Raw genomic sequence first — 26,392 nt, forward strand, 5'->3', positions numbered from 1 at the left:
AAGCACCATTGAGCCTTGTAGAATTGCAATAGTCAATGTGGTATCCGTCATGAATGTGAGGAGATTGTATTTGGACAAAAACTTTTAAAGCATGGTACTCTATGCTTGCGCCTTATAATTTGCTGAGCATAAAACAAATTAAAAAAAAAGTGATATTTGTTGATATGATTGATTCAGATCTAGTTTGTGATTCTCAAATAATTGTATTTTTTAAAGAGATGATTACCTCAGTAAGATCACTGGTGTTCACTGTTATGGCTCCAGGGATGGTTTGATAATCCAGTGATCAGATGAAAGATTTGTGTATGACCTTGAAGAAGAATAGTAAGGAAATCCGAGTGTAAATGCTTACTTGTACCTTAGGTTAGTTTAGTTCGAGGGCGTGCTGTATAGTGCTAACCATTAAGTGTCTAGCTACCAACCTCGTCTTAAGCTTCTAATACTGGACTACTATATCTCTGAACAAAGCGTAACAGTAGTCAGCTAAACCGATCCTAGTTTTCTGAGGAACTTGAATGTCTAAATATTATATGGGTGTTTGAAATTCCCATTAGAATTAGTACATCGAGACTATGAAGTTATAGCATTACTTTGTATCGCTGTTATTGTTAACTAACATTCTGAATCTAGATTAGCGCTATATAACGATTGGTAAAAGAGTTCAAAAGGAAAGAGACCCTGTTTTCTCAGATGCCTGCTTTTATTCCTTGCTCCACATTAGTGAGTCCATACAAACAAACATTTCTAATTTTTATTTTGCTAACTCCACATGTATCGAGTCTGCCATTAAGAAGTACACAGTACAAGCAATCAGCCACTTCACAGCTTGAAGTGGTCCAAGGCGGAGACACGGTTAAGTCCTTTACCGTTGTAATGGGCAGTGTAATCTTTAACAGTGGTATGCTTGTATACAGAGGAATTTGCATCCGACAGCTCCTCTATTGGACCATATAACCTTGTGGTACTTCCTCTGAAAAAACATGCCACTGACACCCGTGGTCCGACGCGATTAGCAAGTACTCGATGTTCTGCACTTTTAAGCTTCCCATTACTGATAAGCTGCTCAAAAGAAAAGAAAAACCAATATTGTTCATACAATTCATATTCAGCTCAAATGTTGTGATTCTTACATGAGCAACGACGTACGATTTAAGAAGACAGATTACCTGAAGAAGATCACCGATATTTACTATTAGTGCACCAGGGATAGGCTTGACAGAAACCCAGCAACTCTGATTAAGAATTTGTAATCCACCAATACAGTCTTGGAGAAGAATAGTGAAGAAACTTGGGTCTGAATGCTGAGTTGTACCTAGGGTCAGTTCAGGCTCTGGGCATGCTGGATAATAATGACCACCAAGTGTCAAGCACTGAGTACAGTCCATGCCTTTAAGGTGGTCTTTGCTTAGCCCCAGAGCCTCTGAAAATAACTCAGTCAGAGTACCTCCTAGATTCATAATATGCTTCCAGTAGTCAACTACTATATCCCTGTATGAAGATCAGAAATAAAACATTATTAAGGTTGAACTGTTGAAGCAGATCGGTCTTCTGTCAATGTAGTAAAAAGTAGATTACTCAAAAATACCTGCAAGTGTCTGGCAATTCCTGTGGATTGATAGGATCAGGAGTTAATAGAAGACACCGAAGGGTATCTCTCCAATTCGCAGATCTCGATTTGTAAAGATCGAAATTGCTGTCAAACTGCACCTTTCGGCTGAGGTCTTTCTTGTACAACTGTTTTTTCAGCTCTTCATCTTCCTCATGAAATCGGCGTACGCCTTGGATCACCTCGTTCGTCACACTTGCAGGAATTCCATGATTCACCAATTGAAAGAAACCCCAAGTCTCTGATGCTACTCTAACCTCATCAATTATCTCCTTACGCCGTTGATCCATTCCTTGCAGGTCTATCAGCGGAATCTCAATTTTATTGTTATCCTCATTTTTGAAAGCTAAGTCTTCTATGAGCTCATCTTGCGTTCGGATAAATATTCTAGGAATCTTTTGAATTCCTGCATCAACTAGTCCTTTGACACCAGCTTTGGTTTCATCAAAGGCCTTCAACTCTTTGTTTCGATCATAATGGGGAATTTCTCCGCCTGCTCCAGCAATCTCCATTCTAGTGCTTGAGAAATGTAGAGGGTTTCTGTAGATATCTGAACTGGTTGAGAGTGTGTGTTGGAAGATCTAATTGCACCATCAACCTCAGGAAGATATGTGCTCCAGCTGTACCTTCTAGTGTGTACTTCAAGGCAATTATTTTGATTTGAGAATTATTGAAACGATCTACTGTCATCTACTACTGATTCCTAGATTTAACAAACAGTTAAAATCTGTTTCAAATATCGTCCGTCTCCTCTTATTCAAGCGTAAGTATTAACGAACCTTTATGGGCTCCCCTTATTTTCTTTTGTCTTATTAAATATACTAGGAATTACCAATAGGTACTATTCTAGTGTTCTTAGTTAGTGTTCGATCTCCATGCTTGATTAGTTTATTCTCGTGAAAATAGGTCAGATCTAGATGGATCCTCACACTTTTTGTTTATTTCGTTATGAGATTTGCCTATACTAGCTTCTTTTTGTTAGTTTTAGATTTTTTTCACTTTGTTTTTCTTTATGAACCATCAATACATATATGATGTACTGGTAGTTTTTGATGAAAATAGTTCAGATCATGCTTGTTTGTTGTTACAAATTGTTTGGATCAGCAGTACATATATGGAATACTGATAAAAATTGCTTTAATTTTGTTGTATTTATAGTTTTTTAATTTTTTTTTGCTTGATCTAGAAGTACATATATGCAATACTGAGATATAACTGTTTTGATTTTGTTGTATTTGTAGATTTATAAGTTTTTTTTGACATGCAGTTGATTTTTACTTATGAATCATAGGTACATATATGGAATACTGAAAAGAACTTCCTTAATTTGATTATCTTTTTGTTTTTCGCTTCAAAACCACGCTTGTTTGTAGATTCAGATGTTATTATCCACAAGTACATATGTCAGATACTGATATGAAGTGCTCTTTGTTGTGTTTGATTCATAGTTTTGTCACCTTTTTAGTCTTATCCTTCAGTAAGTATGTTAAATACGGTAATATGTCTTTCGATTTTCTTATTTTTCATAGATCTGTCACCTATTCTTGTCATGCAGTTGATTTGTAATTCAAAAATCTTTAGTACATATGTCACATAGTGATAGTAAGTGCTTTTTGTTGTGTTTGATTCAGTACGTGTGTGAAATACTGAAATAGATTCTAGTTTTTTTGATGTGTTTTACGCGGTACGTATTCATATACAGGTTTGTACTCGCTATTTTGCAGGTACAACCATGGTTTAATTTCCCTCCTTTTGGTATTGCTTCTTTTTCTCCCGCTAATGTACCTATGAAATCCATGAAAAGTAGATTACTGTGTAGAATAGGCTTTCATTGGTGTTTCCTTTTGCCGTGTATTGTTTTTGCTGCTCAAAACCACCGTTACTCCATTGGTACTGCCTTTTGGTATTGCTTCTCAACCATATGTATCAAACGACATCAAAGTTGGCTGGGAGACAACCGGCCGTTGATGATGAGCATATGGAGTTGGTACTATGGTGTTGAGCTGTTAATATTGAACTAAAGCCCCAACTGCTATGGAGTTGCATTAGCCAATACAGTCTCCATGAGTCGTGTATACAAATAACTAACCTTAAGTTAATTACTATCAAAGAATATTCCTATCTTGCAACGATTGTCGTTTTTAAGAATGCATTTTAGCTCCAGTCTGTTCTTCCTGACACCAATGTTGATCTTTTTTTTATCAACTCTATATACAACTAAATGGTTAACCATTTCTTTATTTTTCCTTTGCAGGAAGAGTCGACCAAAGATGAGAAAAATGCTATTGAAAAATCGCCACAATAATAGGGATTTTCCGGTGTAGAATGATTGCTCTCACAGGTTTGGTTCAGTTAATATGTTAACTTAAATTTCTTATTTATCATCTGGACAGTTGTTAATGCTGACTAAGTTGAACACATCAGATGAAACAATGGTTTTGATAAAGCTTAGGAAATGAGCATAAATTGGAGACATGGCGTAGAACTCAGGAATTGATTTAGATGTCTTTGAAAAGAATTCTTCTTCAGTGGAACATTAATTGATTTTTTCCATGACCATTGTCTTCTATATTGATATTAGCTGATTCAGGAGTTTGGGTTTTGCTATTTTATTATCCTATCGAGTATATATTTCCGTGACAATAATAGAGCCTTGCAAGCAGATTAAATTTATTAATATGTGCGCATATCTGAGTTGCATAACAAATGTGACATAGAGAACTTCTTTGTTGGAACAGATGTGTACTTTTCTCAGTAACACTCAAGGTTGGGGTTCCTTCATTGATCCACCGAATTGCAATCCCTGTGCTTGCTTAGAACCATTTTTATTTTAGTTGTTAAATTAATGTCTCATGCGTTTCAGATTCGGCTTTTCTTAGATTTGATTAAGCTACTGTTGATAAAAAATTTCTCATTATGTGGTAACAATCGACAGGTAAAATCATTGATAACCTCCCATGGTAATTTGAATTTAATTACACCCCTTTTAAATTCTTTATGGCTATGATTGAGGAAAACTACTAATGTTAGCTTCGGGGTAAAGCGCAGCTTATGCTGTAAATGTCTTCTCATTGTTGATACTAATGTTTTTTTTTCTTTTTATTAATGTATTAATTGTTTGTGTATTAGATGCTTTGGATTAATGGCAGGGTCATCAAGAATGCCAATTATGTGCTTCCAGTTTAGTTTTTTGGTTGTCGATTAACTGTAAGAAACTAGCAAAAACAAAAAACATAGTTGCACGACTTATTTCAGCAGAAGTAATATAGTTTTTCAGTTATATTATGACTGGATTTCTATGAGATTGCTGCTTTTGTTGACCAGACTTCGATGTATTTCTGCAGGATTTATTGGTGGAGACCGCGACAGAGCAGGATGGCTCAGTCAGTAATATCACCGTGCAGCCCACAGTTTTTCAGGTTCATTAAATTCTGGATTTACTGGTGGAGACCATTCATCGTGCATTATGAGTTTTATTTGCATTGGTTTGTATGGTTCCTCAAATTAGACTCTGTATGTTTGGGCATAAGTTATGGCCCCTATGATGAACGTTTTAATTTTTGTGTGTCTGCAGGCATTGACACTAGCAGTACGTAAAGCGAGTCAATCTATATGCAGTTAAGAAGAAAACGATAATAGAAGATCCTTGCTTTGCCCCCAGAAGCATGGCAATACAGTCGAAGAAAAATTATAATCATCACAATGTATGTGATGTAACACGTTTTCTAATTTATTTATCATTGATTCTTACAGATTTGTACTATACCTGGAAGCAGTGCAGCAAATATGTACTCGAATTTGTAAGCATTCAGATATATAATCGGATTTGTAAGCAGTACGACAGATATGTACTCAGATTTCTAAGCAGTGCGACAGATATGTACTCAAATTTGTAAGCAGTGTAGCAAATATGTACTCGAATTTTTAAGCAGTGTACCAGATATGTACTCAAATTTATAAGCAGTGTAGACACACACGTTTGGTAGTAATGAGCATTATGGACATTTCCATGTTTTAATTAATTTTGGACCTCCGGATAAAAAAAAAATCCGGTTGGACCCTACTATAAATAACTATATGGGCCTAGGACCAAACAAGAATTTTTCCTTAAATATATTCCCTGCCACGTGTTTTACCTCGAGGAGGCAAAAGCGATGCTTTATTTGGTGCCCCTCATCCCACCCTACGATGCTCATCTAAACTCTAGATCTAGGAACAGTGAACTATTTGAAAGGCATGGGTTCTACAGATTTGGTTGTATAAAGCATTTTCCCAGTGGGAGTTTTACCGCACACGAAAATGAACTTGTTTTCCTGAAAACTAATATTAATTATTTGCTAGTCTTTCTGAAAAATGGGTCTAAAGCAGTAAAGCAGGTTGGAGATGACAGTGTACCTTAAAGGTTTTATAACCAGGAGTTATCTAGTAATGAGACAGATAGACTAAGAAATGTTGAAGAAAAATTCAAACTGCACAGGAAAATGAACATGTTTAGGAGTATTTGATGGCGATGGAAATCTGAGTCTCCCATTACATGAACCAAGTTACAAGAATAACACACACCACATTGCTATCAACCGAGACTCATCACAGCTTAAAGTAGTTTAGGGAGGAAACGCCATCGAGCCCTCTAGAATGGGCATAATCGATATACTCTTTAAACGTGATATTTTGGTATACAGGGGGATTAGTTTCAGATGTTAGCTCTCTTATTGGATAAAGCAATGTTGGTTTGTCCAAACTTGCTCTGTAAAAACACCCTACTGAAATTCTTGGCCCGACATGGCTTGCGACTACTCTATGCTCGGAGCTTTTAAACTTGTCATTGCTTATAAGCTGCATGAAATGTACACATTACAGAAACAAGAAATTAAGAAAAATTTATAAGACAAGGCACCTTTATATTTGTCAGGAACAAAATTACCTGAATAAGATCGCCAATGTTTACAGTTAAGGCTCCAGTGATGGGTTTGACAGTAACCCAGTGATTCTGATGTAGAAATTGAAGTCCAGCAACCTGATCTTGGAGAAGAATTGTGAAGAAACTTTGGTCTGCATGCTTTGTTGAGCCCATGGTCAGTTCAGGCTCAGGGCATGCTGGATAGTAGTGACCCAAGAGTGCCAAGTATTGAGTACAATCCATGCCTTTAAGGTGGTCTTTGTTTAGTCCTAAAGCCTCTGATAATAACTCAGCAAGAATATCTCCTAGGCTCATAATATGCTTCCAGTACTCGACTATTATATCCCTGTTTGAGAATCAGTGGTGTTAGAGACTCATAACCATAAGAAGAGAGAGACCCAGAAGAAAATTTACTAGCAGTGCACAAATTACCGGCAAGTTTCAGGCAAAAGTTGAGGATCTATAGGATCTGGATTTAACAAACGACATCTGAAGGTGTCCCTCCAATTAGCAGATCTTGATTCATTAAGATCATAGTTACTGTAATATTGTACTTTTTGGCTCATCATCTCTTTCACGTATAACCGTTTCTTCACCTCTATATCTCCTTCATGAAATCTACGTATGCCTTGGATCATTTCATTGGTCACACTTATAGGTATTCCATGATTCACAAGTTGAAAGAATCCCCAAGTCACAGATGCACGTCTAATTTCATCCATAATCTCGTTACGTCGATAATCAATTCCCTGGAGGTCAATAACCGGAGTTTGAAACTGATCCCTTGTAGCATCTGTATATGCCAAGTCCTCAGTGAACTCATCTTGTGTCCGGACAAACATTCGAGGAATCTTTTCAATTCCCATGTCAACAATTCCTTTGACACCAGTTTTTGTTTCGTCAAAGGCCTTCAACTCTTTGTTCCGATCATAAAGTGGCACTTCTCCCGGTTGGACACTCTCCATTTTTATATTTTAGAATGGTACGCAATAAAAACTTGAGAATTTAATGTCTGGATGAAGCTCCTATGTAGTTGTGCTAATTAATTCACGAGTACTTGTAAACTACTGGTTCCTTGTACTGTCTTGGAAATCGTCTCCGTGTTCTAATTTCTCTGGAGTTTACTACTTCAAAAGTAGACTTTAGCACTTCTTTAGGTTCACTCATTAATGCATGAATGCGCCACCAACGCACTCCGTTGAACCGTAAAAATGAACAACCAAGTTAGATGGATAATTGAGTACTGAATTTGAAATTGCAACAATTAAATGGAAAATAATTTGACACGAGATCAGAGCTACCTGCTCAACAAATTGTACTCGACATAATAATTCGGGGGTGCACCTTACGGTTGAAGAATGTTATATCCCAACAACAACGGATATGTGCCCAGAATAAAACTGCTCGATATGGTTTGTACAAGCATGAAAAAAATCTGTCCACTCTCTAAACTTAGCAGCAAGGACAGAAGGAAATAGGTAAGCAACGTGCGCAAAATAAAGTGAGAAAAGAGGAAAATAGTTAGGGACAGTAGCCGGAAATGTTCTGGAAATAGAATCCGAATTTGCTTTTATAGGCAAAGGAGGTGAAGTCAATGCACGATTTAGTGTGAAATCATGTTGCACAATGTCGCCATAAAACCGTCATAAAGTGGGTACAAGTAGTGTCGCCATTAAAATACATAATGTTGTTGATAAATAGTTTCGGTAAGGAAATATTTTCTACACGGGTCATACGCACTCGGTAAAGAAAAAGAATAAGTGAAAACGTAGGGTACCAAGTACACATCCAACTTTTTTGTTCGGCTACTTGTATGAACAAAACTTAATACAATTGCAAGTACACATCCAACTTTTTGTTCGGCTACTTGTATGAATACATCTTGATACAATTGCAAGTACACCAAGTGAATGATTATTGACAATATGTATATAGAGTTTATGTCTCTAACCTCTACTCAATCAATATTAATATAGTCACAGGGTCTGTGGACCTGATTGTTAAGCAGAATACTTGGACGATCTAAAAAATCAATATCCAAGATCAATCTAGTCGTATCCAAATAATCCAATCGGAATTCTGCCAAGTAATTAAACTTGTTATCTATCTTTCAAGATACGAATTTTATAAGAACTAGTCTCGTAATCGATTACAATTAAGCGGATGTAACTACTTAGATTACATACGTACATACCTGTATAACTCCAATTATAAAGATAAATAATATAACGCGGAAAAGGAAAACCATAAGACACCAGAAGTTTTGTTAACGGGGAAACCGCTATAGCAGAAAAACCCATGGACCTCGTCCAGATTTGAACACCACATTGTATTAAGCCGCTACATACACTAGTATACTATCAGACTTCAAATTAGAATGTAGTTGAGATCAAACCCAACCTCCAATCGATTCAGTTACAGTCACGCTTCTTACGTCTCTTGAACCTCCCAAGGCTCTACACACTTGATTCCCTTAGCTGACATCCTTTAAAGCCTAATTGTTGCTTCAACATAAGTGAAGACTTTTGGTACCAATCTGCCGCTAACAGATCATCTTATTTGATTTTCGTTCAGATCAAAGATCAAGGTGAGGAAATTTATTTTCAATAGACAAAGCTAGCAAACCTCACAAATCCGGAACTTGCGACTCTCGAAGAGGAACCTAGATTCTTAACCACCTCTAAAGAACAATCATCAAAATATCAATTAAGATCAGTTTTCAGATATCTATCTTGAAGAATCACAAAGTTTGAGACGAAGAGAACTTTGTGATCACTATCTATCTTTCCTGAAAGAGATTACGAAAACCTCGATAACAGAAAAGTAAGATCAAGATCCGAGAACTATCAAGGTAAATATAGTCGGACCTGGCTTCACGAATCCCCAAAGAGAAGTCTTTTAGTCGTGGACCTAATTATGTTTCTCAGAGGAAACCTGGGTGATCTATAGAGGACAACTCTAGAATCAACTAGGACACAAAGTGTCAGGGATTGATTTTTCCAGTTGAAAGAGCATCTTTATTTATAAATTTTCAAGGACCAGGGATGCTTAAAATTCAAGATAAGATAACTTGAGAATCAAGCACACAATTTAGGTCTTGAAATACAATATAAGAATATACACTAGGAACCGGTTCTGGAACCATGTATAATGATTGTTCGGTTAGCCAAGTATGCCAAAGAACTAAAGCAATTTGATGTTCATTTAAACACCTAAGAATTTAATCATGATGCACAAATATAAGTGTTTGAGTGATCTGATATGGCACAAGCGGAAGCGATAAAATGACAAAGAGAATCCACTCCTTAAGGTGATGATAGAAGACTCCAATCCAGGAGTAAAGACTCTAATCCAAGATTTAAAAGAGAATAACAATTGTGTTTAAACAAAAAAACTTAATAGTTTCATTAACCAAATAAGAGCGAGCCGCAGCTACTTTGCAATGGTAATAGAAAATGCTATATATAGCCTGCAAACATAAACCTTAAAGTCTAGAACTTTCCTAAACAAGATAAATTTAATAAATAAACTAATTATCCTTATAAATGAAATATTAAAGTTGATAAATATCCAAGATTTAGCCAAATCTTGGCAGATACGTGAGTTGCCATAATACGTCCCTTATCATGATCAATGAAGTCTTAGAAAGTGTTTCAGATAGTTTTAGTAATGCTAAACATAGTTAAAAAAAACAAGTCTTTAAGCATATACTGAAATCTTAAACTGGGACAGTTGTTACAACAGTTAGTGAACCGGGTTCGCCAACCCTAAGAGACTACCGAACTCAGTTGACCACGGTTCGTGAACTAGGTTCGTCAACTTCTAGACTTTAATACCAACTTTCAAATTTCAGTTCATAATTGGTTCATGAACAGTCCCCAACTGAACTTGCGGTTTGCAAACTGGTTAACCAACCCTCTTGTATTTCTGAAACTCAGATATCTATGATTTTGCGAACTGGTTTTTCAACCCAGCATGAGTAGAAATATTAGAAAGTTCAGTATTTCTCTTTTATGATGTTTGAAATATTCCCGTGTAATGTGTTGGAAATTTTCAATTGATCCACAAATTAATTCACACAATAAATGTTTAGAACTAATATTGTTAAGAATCGTTGAACATCTTTATATAAAATCATATTTCGATATTTTTAACAAGACAAGCTTGACTCGAAATTTCTTATTTGTAAATCTACTAGAAGTCATATGACATCGTCTCAAAAAAGATAGAATGATAAGATAATGATGTCTTCGCCGATCTTCAGTCTTCAAGGATGATGTCTGATACTCAACTACCAAATTTTAACATAGTCCGAGACTTGACTTAGTATACTAGAAATCAAGATATAGTTTTGGTCATCTAACATTGACAACAAGTTTGGGATAGAAAAATTTGTGGGTTCAACCGAGCATTGCTCTAACAGTCTCCCCCTTTTCCAATTTTAGTGACAAAACAATTCAATACATATGGATTCAAATAAGTAAACTTTTCATCTGAATCCACTATGCTTGATTTTCTTGGTTCTTCAACAAACGTCTTGAATTCTTCGTACTTCAAGTTTTTCAATGGTTCTGCATGTGTTCGTTCAGCACCTTTGTTGTTGAAGATCCGTAGTGATAAAAACTTATGAGAATACTCGAAAAGAGCTTTGCTAGAATGCGATAATCACACTCTAATCATCGGTTGTTATAAAAAAAAAGTATTGTTACCTTCCAAAAGTTCAATTGTACCACAGCTTCGAGGCAATACTACGGTGATATGTTCTTCCCTTAGTAAATACTTACTCCTTTTTGCAAAATATGTAAAACCCATAGATAATAATCCACTCCTCCTTACATGATGCTTCGAAAATCCTTATGTAATATAGTAAGATACTATTTAATAATTCCCCCCTTTTTTATCAACAAAATTTGCAATAGCGAAAAATTGGGATCAAGATAAATTAATCAAAAGAGTATTCAAGACTAGAAAACATATACTAGCATTTAGTTTAGACGATTTCACCAAGTAAACTATGTTCGTGTCAAGGAGATATAAAGGTACAAGAATCTCATATAATTCCACATCCGCTCTCCCCACAAAGATATTACCATTAATAACAAGTTCAAAAGACTGTCCCTCATTTGATGTCATTCCCGAAAGAACAACATGAGCAACCTTAACTCTAATCACAAGATAAGGATTTTCCTTGTACATACAAATTTACTCGCCAGTTACGAACAGAGTAAAAAAGTATCCCATTATTTTTCTCTCTTCTCCCCGGTTACGAACAAATAAGTTAAAAATAACCATCTTAATGTTAGAGGCACTGAAATACATTTCATGAGAAAAATAATCATCGACAAAAACTATTCTCTATGCCAGTTACGAACAAGAGAACAATTATTGTGATATGATTCAACATAATAATTATAACTTCTCTAGCCATGTCAGAACGTCGATATTAAAGTTCACCACTTATTCTCTGGCGGTGACGCAATCAAGAAAGTAAGTCAATCTCTAGAGAACATCTTAAAAAATCCTGCAGTTTATTCAGAAAAGTGTACTCGTGGAGAGATCAAAACTTCCATTCTCAAAATAGTTTACTCCTCTTTTGCAAGGGTCAATAGCTCACCCTTCTTTTTTTAGTGCTTTCTTCTTTTTTTCTCCAGAAAAAAAAAATCAAAACTTTCCTTTCTCTTCGGCCATGGATGAGTAGACTTTAAAGCAATCCTTTGGGGATTAGCTAGGCCATAAGCTAGGAGGAACGGATCTATTGATTTCAACAGGCTTAGATGTGATATTTTCTGTTTAGAAACTAGATTGAGAGAGGGAGTTGCTGTAGGTTTCTCTAATACATAAATTTCTTTGGATCTTGGTTAAATGTTTTTTTCTTTCTTTAATTTGTTTTCATATCTATCTTCCCCTCTATTAGGTTGATGTTTGGTATTGGTGGATTTGATACAACATCAATAGGGTTTTTTGGATTTCGTATGTTTCCCTAATTAGGTTTAATTCTTTCTCATCTTTGATCTAGACTGATTCTCACTCTCAGTAATGATGATGATAGCATGGTAAGGTTTTTTGGATATGGGGTTTTGGCTATTTAGGTTTCTTATCATTATTCTAGACTGATTCTCACTCTCAGTAATGATGATGATATCATTGTTAGGTATTGGACATGGGGGTATTAGCCAATTAGGTTTAATTTTGTTCTTATCATTGATCTAGACTGATTCTCACTCTCAGTAATGATGATGATATCCTTTGGCTATGTTTCTGTTTGATTTGTTAATTAATGTTCTGGTGGTTTGATTTTCGAATATGGGTTTATTGCATTTCATCTTAGTATTTTCAATTTATTCTCCTTTCTCTGTTGCTATTTTGGCTCTCCAGGTGCTCTTTGTTTCAATCCAGAGAACAAGCTAGGTTTGGGTAGGGATACTTTGAAGTAAACTTTGTCTTTCAAATTTAAATGGGATTTCAATCTAACTAATTTTCATTAAGGTTTGTATTTCAAATGGTCTTAACAAAATTTAAAAATTGTTTTAACTAAATTTCTTAGGGGCTCAATACTGATTCGGATCGTATTGAAGTGTAAAATCTTGTTCATTAAATTAGTTTTAAAAGTATTTAGGTCTCATTACAGATGCTGATCGTAGTGATGGACCTTTGGTATCTCTAAAGGTTTAATTAGGGGTTGTAATTCAAATGATCTTGCCGGGTTCTTAAATGGGTAGCTCTAGCATTTATGTTAACTCAGTAATGTAAAAATTGTTTTAACAAAATTTTCTTAGGGTCTCAATATTGATGCTGATCGTATTGATATGTCAAAAATTAGTCACTAAAATTTTATTAAAAGTTTTGAATTGGGTCTCATTGCTGATTCTGGTCGTAGTGCTGATCCTTTGGTTTCTCTTAAGTTTTTAAATTGAAAAAAATATAAATCCCTAATTCCCAATTTTGATTAATTTGATAGGGGTCTGTATCCCTTGTTGTTTTAAAATCTGATTGTTGCATATTTTATAGAGGTTTCAAAGTGTTTTATGTACCTTGCTATTCGGTTTTAGAAGTTGTCTGGGTTCTTTGTTGCTTCATTTGAAGTTGTAATTTCAGTTAGTTTTTTACTTTTGCATATTGTGTCTGTCCTTCGATGTTATTCATTACTTGTTCTTTCCTTCTCTGGTATAGGTTTTAATCTATTTTGTTTGTTTAATTTGAAATCTTTTCATTTAGTTGTTACGTCCTAACCATGATAGTTGTGTCTCCAACATATTTCTTTTATAGCTAGGGTATTCTAGTTAGAACTTTGTAGACTTTTATTTATTTTAGTTTTAGACCGTCACATCTTGGCCTTGAGAATCTAAGATCTACACCTTGGCTCCGCTGACCTATAAACCCAAAGGCTTGCTGCTATAAACCTTTAGCTATCGCTTACAATTTTCTTTTTGGTTATTTTTGTGAATTTAGATTTAAATTCCTTTGGTGTTTTGACTGGTGAGTTAAGAAAGATCAGTCTTCTTGGGCGTGTGTTTATTCTACAAGCAAAGGAGGGCTCCGGCCTCGGCAGAAGAAGGGTTTGGCTATACAGGGGCCAGTTTCTGTCCTCTTTTTTCTTGATAAATTCCAATGTATATTTCCTTATACTATTTGTATCTCTCATGAATACTTATCAAGTTCATTATTATGTTTATACATTGAACCTTAGGACTCTGGTTGCTTGGCTCATTCCTAATCTCTTTTTTCTGTTTTCTTTTTGATTTTTGTTGTCTGATCTGTAGTCTGTTCTCTTTAGTTATAAATTGTGATTTTTATAGAACCGGCTAAGTAGTTAAAAACACGTTAAGGATTAGTTAAACTTTCGAAAGTTTTCTTTCTACTTTTATTATAGCTTGTTAGTCGTACATTTAGTTCCCATTTTATAGTACTATTAGTGGAACTCCAGTGACTTAAGTTTAATTCGAAACAGTGAACTTTAGATTTCAGGCCATAGTATTGCAGTGAATTGTTTTTCAGAGGTAGTTGTAAGCTGGATAGGATAATCTCTTATTGCATTTATAGCTAGAGTGTGGTATACTAAATCGACTAAGTAAACAACAAATTAGTTAAGAGCTATAGAAAAGAAACTTAGATTTGATTTTTATTTGTTCACCTCCCTGTACAGTGGGTCATTTGACTTTTTTGTTGATTTTAACTATTGCATCTTGTTGTTTCTATAATACTAGCCTTATTTCCTTTAGTTAGTCCATAACATGTTTTTTCTCTTCTTTTTCAAGGCTAGATTATCTATCCTTAATCTTGCTTTCCCTTCTCTTATATTTGCTGTTCTGCATTTGAATTTAATGTTACCATCCCTATCTGATATGTTTTGCGTCTATGTGATGTTAGTTTGTAAGTTAATCTACTTTTGGGTTTCTTATTTGACTAGGAAAATGAAGGCTCTTTTGAACCATCATGATGTTGAAATTAATGCTGGCCATGTTATCCTGGTTTCTTTTTGGGCTGGTGATCCCAAAGGTGGTGTTTTATTGAAGATGCAACCTCAACACTCACCAATTAAATCCTCGATTAGGAGGACCCCTTCCTGGAAAGGCCGACGTGACACTTCTATCATTCTCGATAGAAGGGCTCAGGAATCCATCTTGTTAGAGCTATCTCGAGCAACAATGCTCATTTCCAACAACTTGTTTGTGGAATCTAACATATCTCCAGTATTAGAAGACAACTCTTTGGGTACCGATAGAGCACGAAGCATTCCTAGATCTCTGAAACTCCACTATTGTGTTGGTTACTCCCGCATGCTTATGTCTATTATATCTCTTAGGAATTATCGCGTTGTACTCTTTTCCTTCGCCTATCTCCTCGGAAAGGTTTTTAACGAGGCAACATATGCGTGTCCAACACTGCATCATGTCCATCTCGATGTTGGTGGTTCTACATTTTACTGCTTTTCTTTGTTTTGTTTTCTTTCTTGTAATAACTCTAAATAATTCGGCTTATTCAATAAATTTCTTTCCTATCAAAAAATAAATAAAAAAAAAAGCTCAACCTATTAGAAAACATGAGATATATGTTCTCATCACCAGAATATGTTAGCAAGGAAAAAGTCTCACAAAATAAGCAGCACATATATATAATCCATATTATGTATTTCAAGTCATCTTGCATGTTTAAAGTTTCAGGGTTCAAAATAAAATTTAATTAAATAAACTTTAAACATGCAAGATAATAGTATTTGGAATTTCTAATGTAACACATAAGAACTAATCCAAAAGCTAGTGTTCCTCGAAAAATTCTTATAAGGAGTTAAATTAATAAAAGCATCTTTGAATAAGGCTTCTTCGTCATCAATTGACAACAAAACATAAGGTTCATGAATCAGAGTGTTAACTCCTTCAAACCAGCTCAGCTATTGTTTGACGACTGCTTCTTGAATCTCGAGAGATTTCTGCAGAATATCCTTGAGACCTTGCACTTCCATCTTGTCTTCTTAAGGTCTTCAAGAATATTAGAAAACCTCTGTTGATTTGACCTGTTAGCTCTAGGTTTCTTCACGTTCTTCCTTTTTATCTTTAAAAGTGAATCCTTCTCCTTATAATAGGAGTTCTCAACACATTTTGTTGTTGAATCAACAACCATAAGAGTAGTGGCTTTTCCAGAAAAGATCATACTTGAAGTTACCATAGCTCAAAATTGAGTATGAAAATTGTGTGAAACACAATTATATAGAGATCTTCAAGGCCACTTTGATTTTTGGAAGAATTGCAAAAATAGTGAATTAAAAAGGAAGACTAACAACCATGAGTTCAGGAGATGACCGACCTCTTAAGAAAGAAATTCGTTCACGAACCAAATACCAAACTAAAGGTATAAATACAAGTTTACCCTTTTTTAAAGTTTGTAAATGGGTAAGTCTTTGCAATTAGAGATATTTTGTAAAAGGGTCTTAAGTTTATGGTTAAATTAAGGTCTGGATCGTAGAACATGCCGTCGCTGCGTTAGGGTCGTAGACTAACGAAAGACTGTTAAAACATAGTTAAATGACTTTTTTTATTTTGCGAAACCCCTTGATCATTATTTGACTAACAGTGACCATTTAAATAATTTGAGAACACATTATTCTATCGTCATTTTCCATCTTGTTCTTTTATTTTGGGACGCTTTTCTATCTTCATGCATTCTTTCCTGAACTGAAGTGCCAATAGTAATAGTTTTGGTAATAGTTCCATCTTAGTGTTAATCCATTATTATCAGATTATAAACAGAAGAGATATAAAAGTGAATAACATCTCTTCCTAAGAATTACATATATATAATGGTAATCTGAGTATTGATCATTTATAACATCTCTTTCTCATTTTCGTGGTGCATCTCTTCCTAAGAATTACAGATACTGCCTGATCTTCAGAATGCAAATGTAACGCAATTCCAAACATTGAAGAGTTCTGAGAACAATTTATTTTATAATTCTTGAATTGAGATGTGCACAAAATTGTGGAAATGCACAACTAATAAAAACACAATTAAACCCGCTCAGTTTATTTGGGTTTCATAGCTAATATCTATGGTGTTGATTTTGTTAATAATATCATGTGTGCTTGTCTAAGTAAAGTAACATGGATTAATCATTCTATACGCATAATACATTTAATATTGGTAGTAACATATAAGTTGATCTTCAAAAATCAATCTTATGCGCATCATAATCATCAAAAGTGGTTTCCCTGGTTTTTACTTCATAAATTATTATCATCTTGGGTAGTGATTTCTTTCTTAATGTTCTAATCATAAAAGATACCATGGCACAGGTCATGACTTGAACTTTGTTTGCAGTTCTTGTGACAAATAAATTATGCTAGATTATTTCGAATGTGAATATGTGACGCGTTAATTCCTTGATCGATAGCCATTGTTGAAGAAAATGTTCAAATATGCTATTCAAGTGTTTGATGAAATATTTCTGTATAACTTGTTAAGTTTCTATATGGGCTATTATATGATGTCCTTTAGCCATTTAACGAGGGTATTTTGGTAAAAAGATATATGGTCAAAGTATGTCTACGACCCTAACGCATTAATGGAATGTTCAAGACCCATACCATAATTAGATCATAAACATACGACCTTTTTACAAAATATCTCTTGCAATTATTACTTGAAAATAGAGTGAAGTGGGCGTAAGTAATAGTTTCAAGAAAAAAAGATCTTTAAACAATCAACCAATATAATTCCTTGCGGATAAGTGAGAATAAATTTTAACCATATAGAAATACCCAAGTCAAAAACTGAAAGACTGCACAAGATTAAAAGGAGCAAGGCTCAACATGAACTATTGTTATTCTCGTTTTTGATGGCAGTCAAAGAAAATTATAATCCTTGAATATGTGAAAGAGGATGGAAATTCAAGTAATAAGATTCAAAGACACAAAATAGAGAGTTTGTCCCATAGATCTTAGAGGTGTACAATTCTTGTCTCTTTTCAGGGCATCTGAGACAAGAAAACACATTTTCAACATAATTAGTTTGTGTTGGGGTGAGCAACAGTAGGATCACTGCTTGATTCCTGCATGGGTTTATAAATTTCCATTTTAACCGACTGTTTAGATCTTGATCTCTTCTTTCCTTTTGATTTATCATTTTCCTAGGATACGATCACACTTTTGAAATAAGAAGGAGAAACCGAGTTACATACCTTAACGAGTTCAGTTTCTGGAAGAATTTGAGCACATTTGTCAAACGACTAGCCCTCCGTTATAGTTTTTTGATTAACCTTACTTTCTACTTGTACTTGAAACACTATTTAATTTCGTGACCTTCAGTAGTACAGTAAGAACATATTTGGTTGAAAAGAGGTTCCGGAGCGCTTCTGATTTCGGTTGAGGGACATGCTTGATATGTTCCTAAAGAGTCATTAACAAGTTTTTCATTAATAAGGGAAAAATCCATTATAACCTCAAAAGATATAGATGAGGGATCTTTAAACAACTTGTCAAGATTGATGAAAGTATTACTATCATCAAGATTAGTTGTTTCTAAAAGACTAGGGTACCCAAATACACCACAATCATTTATTTATCAACCCATAAGTCCTCTACCGAATGTGATTGTCTATGGACAGATTCGAGACAATACGTCAATTTGGTTCACACTTCGTGTGATTGTCTATGGATACGAGATCGAGATAATACAACACCAAGATCACTTCTGTGATTGACTATAGATACAAGATAGAGACGATACGACAACAAAATGTGTACTTGATAATAGGTTCAGAAATAACCGAAACTCTATAGGATCAATATCAATAATTACGGAGTTAACATACTTGTGTATTTTACTTAATTCAAATAAAAATTATAATGCGGAAAACAAAGTAAAAGACATGCAAGATTTTTTTAACGAGGAAACTGCAAATGCAGAAAAACCCCGGGACCTAGTCCAGTTTTGAATACTATCAGCATTAAGACGCTATGCAAAATCAAATACCAACTTCGTATAGTTGATACCAAGCAGACTACCCCTAGATACTTAGTTCCCTCAGTATCACTGCGCCTTCGACTTCTAAAGTCACGCACGTGAATATCAAGTCCTTTGGAACGTATTCCAAACAACAAAGGAAGGTTCTGTTTGGTAACCACTCTAATCAATTTTGCTAAAGATAAGATGAGTCGTTGACAAAGGCTCTTATGTTTAACCTAACAAACTCCTTTGTCTGGTTAAATCAATCTATCCAATAACTACCAAAATAGTCAAGTTTAGATTCGCACTCAATCCATATGGATCTCAAAGAGAAACTATAGAGAATGTCGATCTCATGCAACTAATCAATCAGATCTATCAAAGATAAACTGATTCTAGTTGAATCCTAGACGATTAAGGTTTGTGCACTAAATCCACAAGATATAAAAACTAATAAGAATTATTCTTCGTCTTCAAATCTTCTATTGCCATCAAATACCTGCACAACAACACTTGAATCCTATTGTGATCAATCACACACAGAACGGAGTTTGTTAACAATGGATTATCACAAGATGTCTTTATATCTATCAACAGTTCTAAAGATCCCGTTGATACTTTGATCTGGTCTGACTGAATCTTATATCATAATAGAAGATTCTCCAGAATAAACAAACTAGGTGCAATCAAAGTTTCAACAACCGTTAGTCAATCAAATCAAATCGAAAACTAATAACACTGCAATTATCTAGTTTCCCACCAACGGTACTCATAGATCTTCTTGATCCCACAGAAGTATTTAAATGAGTGTTCGTAAGAGATTTCACCTAATTAGGATACTTTCCTCTCCGAATAGACGACTCCACCAGAAACAACAAGAAATGAAGCTTGCCTGGCTCTTAGGATAGTTTGCTAGAAATGCAAACTTAGGTATTTATAGACCAAGGATGTTTGGACACCAAGGAATTTCCAAAACCTAAAATTTACTTAAGATATGCATTGAATGCCCAAATTCGGTTTTCCTAATTCCAAAAAATACAGTCCAATATTTTCGAAATCTCTCATAGAAAATCTCCAATTAGTAAATGCACATTACTAGTTTTTATTCTCTAGGGTTATGCATTAATTGCTGGTAATTAAAGCATATAAAACCAAAAACCTTAATTAAAAAATTCTTAATTTATTTCGGCACAAGATCACCTTGAGTACCAAGGAATATCTTTGAACAATAAATTATAAGAGTTATTGCTCATGTTCAAAGTACGTTGACATCTTTACACTGCAAATCCTTATTCCGAATCTACACGGATTTGCATCTTGGAATTGGTTCTACCACACTTCCAAACAAGTTTAAAATTGGTTCTACCAGAATTCCAAGACTAATATGTGATCGGCCATACCAAGTCACAATGGTTAGTTGTGATCTGTCCTACCAAGTCACATACATGGGTTCAGATTGGTTCTACCTATACATGGTACTAACTTGTGATTGGCCATACCAATCACTAGGACTGGTCAGACCAATTACAAGGATCGGTCACATAACCACTTATGATCGGTCACACCAATTACCAGAATCGGTCATACCAATTACAAGGATCGATCATACCATCTCATGGTGATTACTTAGGATCGGTTACACCAATTACCAGGACCGGTCATACCAAATCATAAGTCTAGGTATTATGATCGGTTATACCAAGATACATAACCTAAGTTAGATTGGTTCTACCAACTCACACATATTGGTCATCTAAAGAATATGCAATGAATATCCGGACCAATATACCTATTGATTTCCCTTTCGTTTCATGAAACAAGTTCACGAACGTACTTCCTTTAAACAAATATAAAACATTGTTTCCTAGGATGAAATCTTCACCATTAACCCATACACATAATCTTAAAACTATATAAAAGATTATGTTGATGTAATATCTACGAAGTTCAAAAGATAAGCGTTATACTTCATGGTCTAAACACTATATAAAAGATTATTTTGAGCATGTCTCATCACTAGAGTATTATATACAATATGTACAGTATATACAGCTTCCCATGTTATGTTTTCAATACAGCACGACTTGAAAGACACGTTAGGAATTGAAACAAGTTCAAGTAAATATTACTAACCTCAAGTGGAAGGATGATGTCATCACTGTAGTCGTTACTTCTTCTCATTCTTCAGGTCTTCGTAGTAATACTTGTATGTCTCAACATTCCTAGACTTTCTAGTCTAACCTAAACAAAGTCGACTCTAGTATTTAATCAAGCGACTCTAAATGAGCTCTGATACTAAAATATGAGAACTAACCTTGACATATCAACGCTTGGTGAGTTCAACCGATCTATGCTCTAACAGATTCAGCTAGAAGCGCTAAACTAAAACATTATTCTTCTTATGAATCATAATGATCAGTAGTTTCATCAAGAGTTGCAGCAAGAATCTTGTTGTCAGTGTATTTCCTTCGATTTGGATACTCATTAGTAAAGTGACCGAAACCTCTACAATTGAAGCACTGTGGCATATCCTCATCATCACTTTCGTCATCCACCCTTTTAGAGGGAACAAGATCATGTGGTTTGGTTGATGATGATGGACGTGCTCTTGAGAACCATTTCTTCCTCTTCTTGAGAATATCTCTAAACTGTCTTGTAATAAGAGAAACCGAATCTTCAAGATCTTCGTCTGAAAATTCATGAACAAGATCTTTCTAAGAGTTGTCAACACCGTCACTTTTCTCAAGTACATAAGTGTTTTTAAGTACTTTAAATGTTATATTTTTATCAGCTTCATCTTGCTGGTCAAATATCTTTAACTTTCCAACCAGGGTGCTTCTAGAAAGTGTGGTAAGATCATTTCCTTCAACGATGACATGTTTCTTAGACTCGTAACAAGCTAGCAAGGATCTCAGAATTTTTATCACAATATCCCATTAGGGAATAATCTTTCCTAATGAATGGCAAGCATTCACTATTTTCGAAAATTTGTGATTACATTCCTCAAACGAATCCTCATCATCCATACGAAGGTTTTCCTAGTCAGAAGTTAGGTTTTGATTTTGTGTTTCCTTTTCTGCGAAATTTCCTTGCAATACGGTTTCTAAAAAATCCCAAGAATTTTTTGATCTGGTGCACATAGTGAAAAAGAGGGGGTACAACAACCACACCCAATATTTCGATTAACAATCTGTATGGACTAACTCCAATATGCTTTCAAGAGAATCAACTAGACTCAATCTTAATAAAGTATATCAAAGAGTGATATCTCTCTTTCTCGATTCAATTCTTACTCAAGCAAATAGAAATCTGCGAGTCTAATTGAATACAAGACAAATCACTTGAACGGTACCAAAGACCAATGTTCAAGGATCAATCAATTTCAACCAACAAACAAAGGTCGGATTTCCCAATTGATTGATTCAAACGCACAATCTGTGATATTTCATTTACATAACAAAATATAATGCGGAAAAGAAATAACACAGGTACCGGAAGTTTTGTTAACGAGGAAACCGCAAATGCAGAAAAACCCGGGGACCTAGTCCAGATTGAACACACACTGTATTAATCCGCTACATACGCTAGCCTACTACAAACTAACTTCGGTCTGGACTGTAGTTGAACCCCAACCAATATCACACTGATCCAAGGTACAGTTGCGCTCCTTATGTCTCAGATCCCAGCAGGATACTACGCACTTGATTCCCTTAGCTGATCTCACCCACAACTAAGAGTTGCTACGACCCAAAGCCGAAGACTTTAATAAAAAAATCTGTATCACACAGAAAAGTCTACGGTAATAGATAAATCTGTCTCCCACAGAAATACCTACGAGTTTTGTTCCGTCTTTTCATAAATCAAGGTGAACAGGAACCAATTGATAAAGAAGATTTATAATTCCGAAGAACAACTCAGTATTATCAATCATCTCACAATAATCTTAATCGACGCGGCGAAAGAAGATATTGTGGAATCACAAACGATGAGACGAAGATGTTTGTGATTACTTTTATATATTGCCTATCGGAGATATCAATCTCAAGCCAATCATTAAGATTGTACTCAATACGATAGAATCAGCAAGATCAGATCACACAACTACAAGAAAGTAATATCGGTCTGGCTTCATAATCCCAATGAAGTCTTCAAGTCGTTAACCTACAGGGTCTCGGTAGAAACCTAAGGTTAAAGGAAAATTGACTCTAGATAATAAAACTAGTATCACACATGAGGTGTGGGGATTAGGTTTCCTAGTTGTTAGAGTTCTCCCTTATATAGTCTTTCAAATCATGGTTTGCAATCAATGTTAGCTTGGTAACAAAGCATTCAATATTCACCGTTAGATGAATCTTTCAACTGTTAGATCGAAAACTTATCTTGTTACACACAAATGAAATGCACGTTTTAGGTTTGTGTAACCGTACCCAAACATGTGCATTCGTTGGTTCAACAGTAATTAACCAAATGGTTAGCTATATGAGCACTTTCATATCAACCATATTCTTCTTTACCATAACTAGTTCAAATGACTCAAATGAACTAGTTAGAGAGTTGTTCAATTGCTTAGATCTTATAGAAGTATACAAGACACAACCGAAGCAAAAATGATTTGATTCACTCGAATCGATTCATGAAAGTTATAGACACGGTTTGCAGACTTGCATTCCTTAGTTTATATAAGCAAGTATAAGTTCACGAATAATCGTTTTAAAAAAATAACCAACCTAAGTACGCGGACTAGGTACGCGGACTTAAGTACCCGGAATAAGTTTGTAAAAGTTTTACAGACTCCAGCATATTTTCTCGGGAAGAGAACCTCCGACAGTACGCGTACTGGGTTCGCGGATTCTGTTCCGGTTTTCCTGAGCAGCAAAGTACACATACTTTGGTTCAAGGAATAAGGACTTATACATATATGTGTTACCACACAATGATTATATACAACAATGGTTATATAATCTAAACTCTCATTTCAATCATTGAAACATTCTTAGAGGACGTTATATAGTTGTTGTTCACAAATTATTTTTCGTCAAAGACATTTTTAAGTAATTGAAACATAATAGGACTTTCGTCACTAGGTAAAGATGAACTTGGCCAAAGAGAAAGCTTACTAACACATATTTCGAGAAATATATAAGCGAGATACACTCGGCTGGAAATAACAAATGTGTATAATCAAAGTCTATATAGCAAAACGACTTTTATCTCAAGATAGGAGATAGAGTAGATAGACTTTTGAGTGATAGATAAGTTCAAGTCTTCACATACCTTTTAGTCGATGAAGTTCCACCAGTTCCTTGAGTAGTTCTTCGTCTTGTATGATGATCTCCATGGAGTTCATGAGATCAACCACACTTTCTATCCTAGTCAGAGACTTAGCTATAGAAATCAAGACTTATAGTAAACATGCTTGATTTATAGTGTATTATAGCTAAGTCTCGGACTAGGATAGAAAGTGTAGTTGAGCTCAAGGACTTCATAGCGATTCATCATACAAGTAGAAGAACTACTCAAAGAACCGATGGAACTTTTTGACAAAAAGGTATGTGAAGACTTGAACTTATCTATCACTCAAAAGTCTGTCTACTCTATCTCCTACTCTTTGAGACAAGAAGTCGTATGCTATATATGTAGACTTTGATTATACACATTTGGTATTTCGAGCCGAGTATACCTCGCCTATCTATATATCAAATATGAGTTGGTAAGCTTTTCGCTTTAACCAAGTTTATCTTTACCATGTGACGAAAGTCATGATATGTTTCAATCATCTTGAAAATTTCTTTGACGAGAAATGGTGTAACAACTATATAACGTCCTCTAAGAATGTTTCAATCATTTAAATGAGAGTTTAGATTACATAACCAATGGTGGACATAAGCATTGTTGTGGAAACACTTTTATGTGTAAATCCTATTCCTTGAACCAAAATTTGCGAACTTTATTGATCAAGAGAACCGGAAGAATGGCGTGAGCCAAGTCCGCGAACTCAATCCGCGAACTGCCGAAGTTCTCAAACCCGAGAATTTCTGCTGGAGTTGACAAACTACTTGCATGAAACTAAGTCCGCGAACTCAGTCGATGAACCCAGTCCGCGAACCGGCGAAGTTCTCATACCCGAGAATTTCTGCTGGAGTTTGTAAACTCTGCCCGGTAACTTAAGTCCGCGAACCAAGTCTGCGAACTTGAGAAGGTTATATATCTGAAGATGATTTCTGAACTTAAACTTAAAAAGACTAAGGAATGCAGTTTCCAAAACCTTGGCTATAAAAGTTCGTGAACCGAGTCAAGTGAATCAAATCATCTTTTCTTCAATTGTGTCTTGTGTAATACATGAGATTTCCTTTCAATTAAACAACTCTCTAACTAGTTCATTTGAAATCATTTGAACTAGTAATGGTGAAGAAGAACATGGTTGACATGGAATGCTCATATGGCTAACCATTTGGTTAACTATTGTTGAACCCACAAGTGCATACGTTTGGGTACGGTTAACAAACCTAGAGGCGTGCATTGTCAAGTGTGTATAACAAGCTAAGTTTTCGATCCAACGATTGAGTATTAGCTTGAATCTAAATCAGGTTTTCATCCAACGTTGGATATTGATTGCTTTGTTACCAAGGTAACTTAATTGCAAACCCTGATTTGAAATACTATATAAGGGGAACTCTAGTATCCATGCAAAACTAATCACGACACCTCACGTGTGATACTAGTTTGCATACTAGAGTCGGTTCTCCTTTAACCGTTGGTTTTCTTCTTCTAAAACCAGGTTAACGACTTAAAGACTTCATTGGGATTGTGAATCCAGACCGATACTACTTTTATCGTAGTTGTGTGATCTGATCTTGCATCTTCTATCATACGAGTACAATCAGATTGATTGGCTTGAGATTGATATCTCCGATAGGCAAGATATAAAAACTAATCACAAACATATTTGTCTTATTGTTTGTGATTCAACAACATCTTGTTTCTCTACCATACGATTAAGATTGTTGTGAGGTGATTGATAACTCTAGGCTGTTCTTCGGGAATATAAGACTGGATTATCAATTGGTTCCTGTTCACCTTGATTATTATCAAAATACGGAACAAAACCTTTTAGGGTTTATCTGTGGGAGACATATTGATCCTTTGATAGACTTGTCTGTGTGAGACAGATTTGTTTATTGTCAAGCCTTCGACTTTGGGTCGTAGCAACTCTTAGTTGTGGGTGAGATCAGCTAAGGGAATCAAGTGCGCAGTATCCTGCTGGGATCAGAGGCGTAGGGAGTACAACTGTACCTTGGATCAGTGGGAGACTGATTTGGACACTCATTTGCAAAATGACCAAAACCTTTACACTTGAAGCAGTGTGGCATATCCTCATCATCAGTATCTTCAGCATCCCTGTTTTTAGGAGGAACACGATTATGAGGTTTAACTGATGACTTAGGTTT

The 26,392-nt window shown here is 35.2% G+C and overlaps 2 protein-coding genes and 1 long non-coding RNA gene across 3 annotated transcripts; 1 reads left to right on the plus strand and 2 right to left on the minus strand.

Moving 5' to 3' along the window:
* Positions 1–607: 607 nt before the first annotated feature.
* LOC113336657 (1-aminocyclopropane-1-carboxylate oxidase homolog 1-like) lies at positions 608–2,257 on the minus strand. The gene is made up of 3 exons (XM_026582303.1): positions 1,586–2,257; positions 1,167–1,488; positions 608–1,059 (listed from the first exon to the last, which is right to left on the minus strand). Exons 1-3 carry the CDS (start codon positions 2,116–2,118, stop codon positions 820–822), a joined length of 1,095 nt encoding a protein of 364 aa, XP_026438088.1. The 5' UTR covers positions 2,119–2,257; the 3' UTR covers positions 608–819.
* LOC113336658 lies at positions 2,234–5,349 on the plus strand. Its single transcript, XR_003353988.1, has 4 exons — positions 2,234–2,369; positions 3,861–3,947; positions 4,951–5,025; positions 5,181–5,349. It is a non-coding gene; the product is annotated as an uncharacterized LOC113336658 (long non-coding RNA).
* A 769-nt stretch (positions 5,350–6,118) lies between these two features.
* LOC113336681 (1-aminocyclopropane-1-carboxylate oxidase homolog 1-like) lies at positions 6,119–8,031 on the minus strand. The gene is made up of 3 exons (XM_026582325.1): positions 6,939–8,031; positions 6,531–6,852; positions 6,119–6,442 (listed from the first exon to the last, which is right to left on the minus strand). Exons 1-3 carry the CDS (start codon positions 7,469–7,471, stop codon positions 6,194–6,196), a joined length of 1,104 nt encoding a protein of 367 aa, XP_026438110.1. The 5' UTR covers positions 7,472–8,031; the 3' UTR covers positions 6,119–6,193.
* Between the last annotated feature and the right edge of the window lie 18,361 nt (positions 8,032–26,392).

This window comes from Papaver somniferum, unplaced genomic scaffold (assembly GCF_003573695.1).
Source record: "Papaver somniferum cultivar HN1 unplaced genomic scaffold, ASM357369v1 unplaced-scaffold_154, whole genome shotgun sequence".
Taxonomy (NCBI): Eukaryota; Viridiplantae; Streptophyta; class Magnoliopsida; order Ranunculales; family Papaveraceae; genus Papaver; species Papaver somniferum.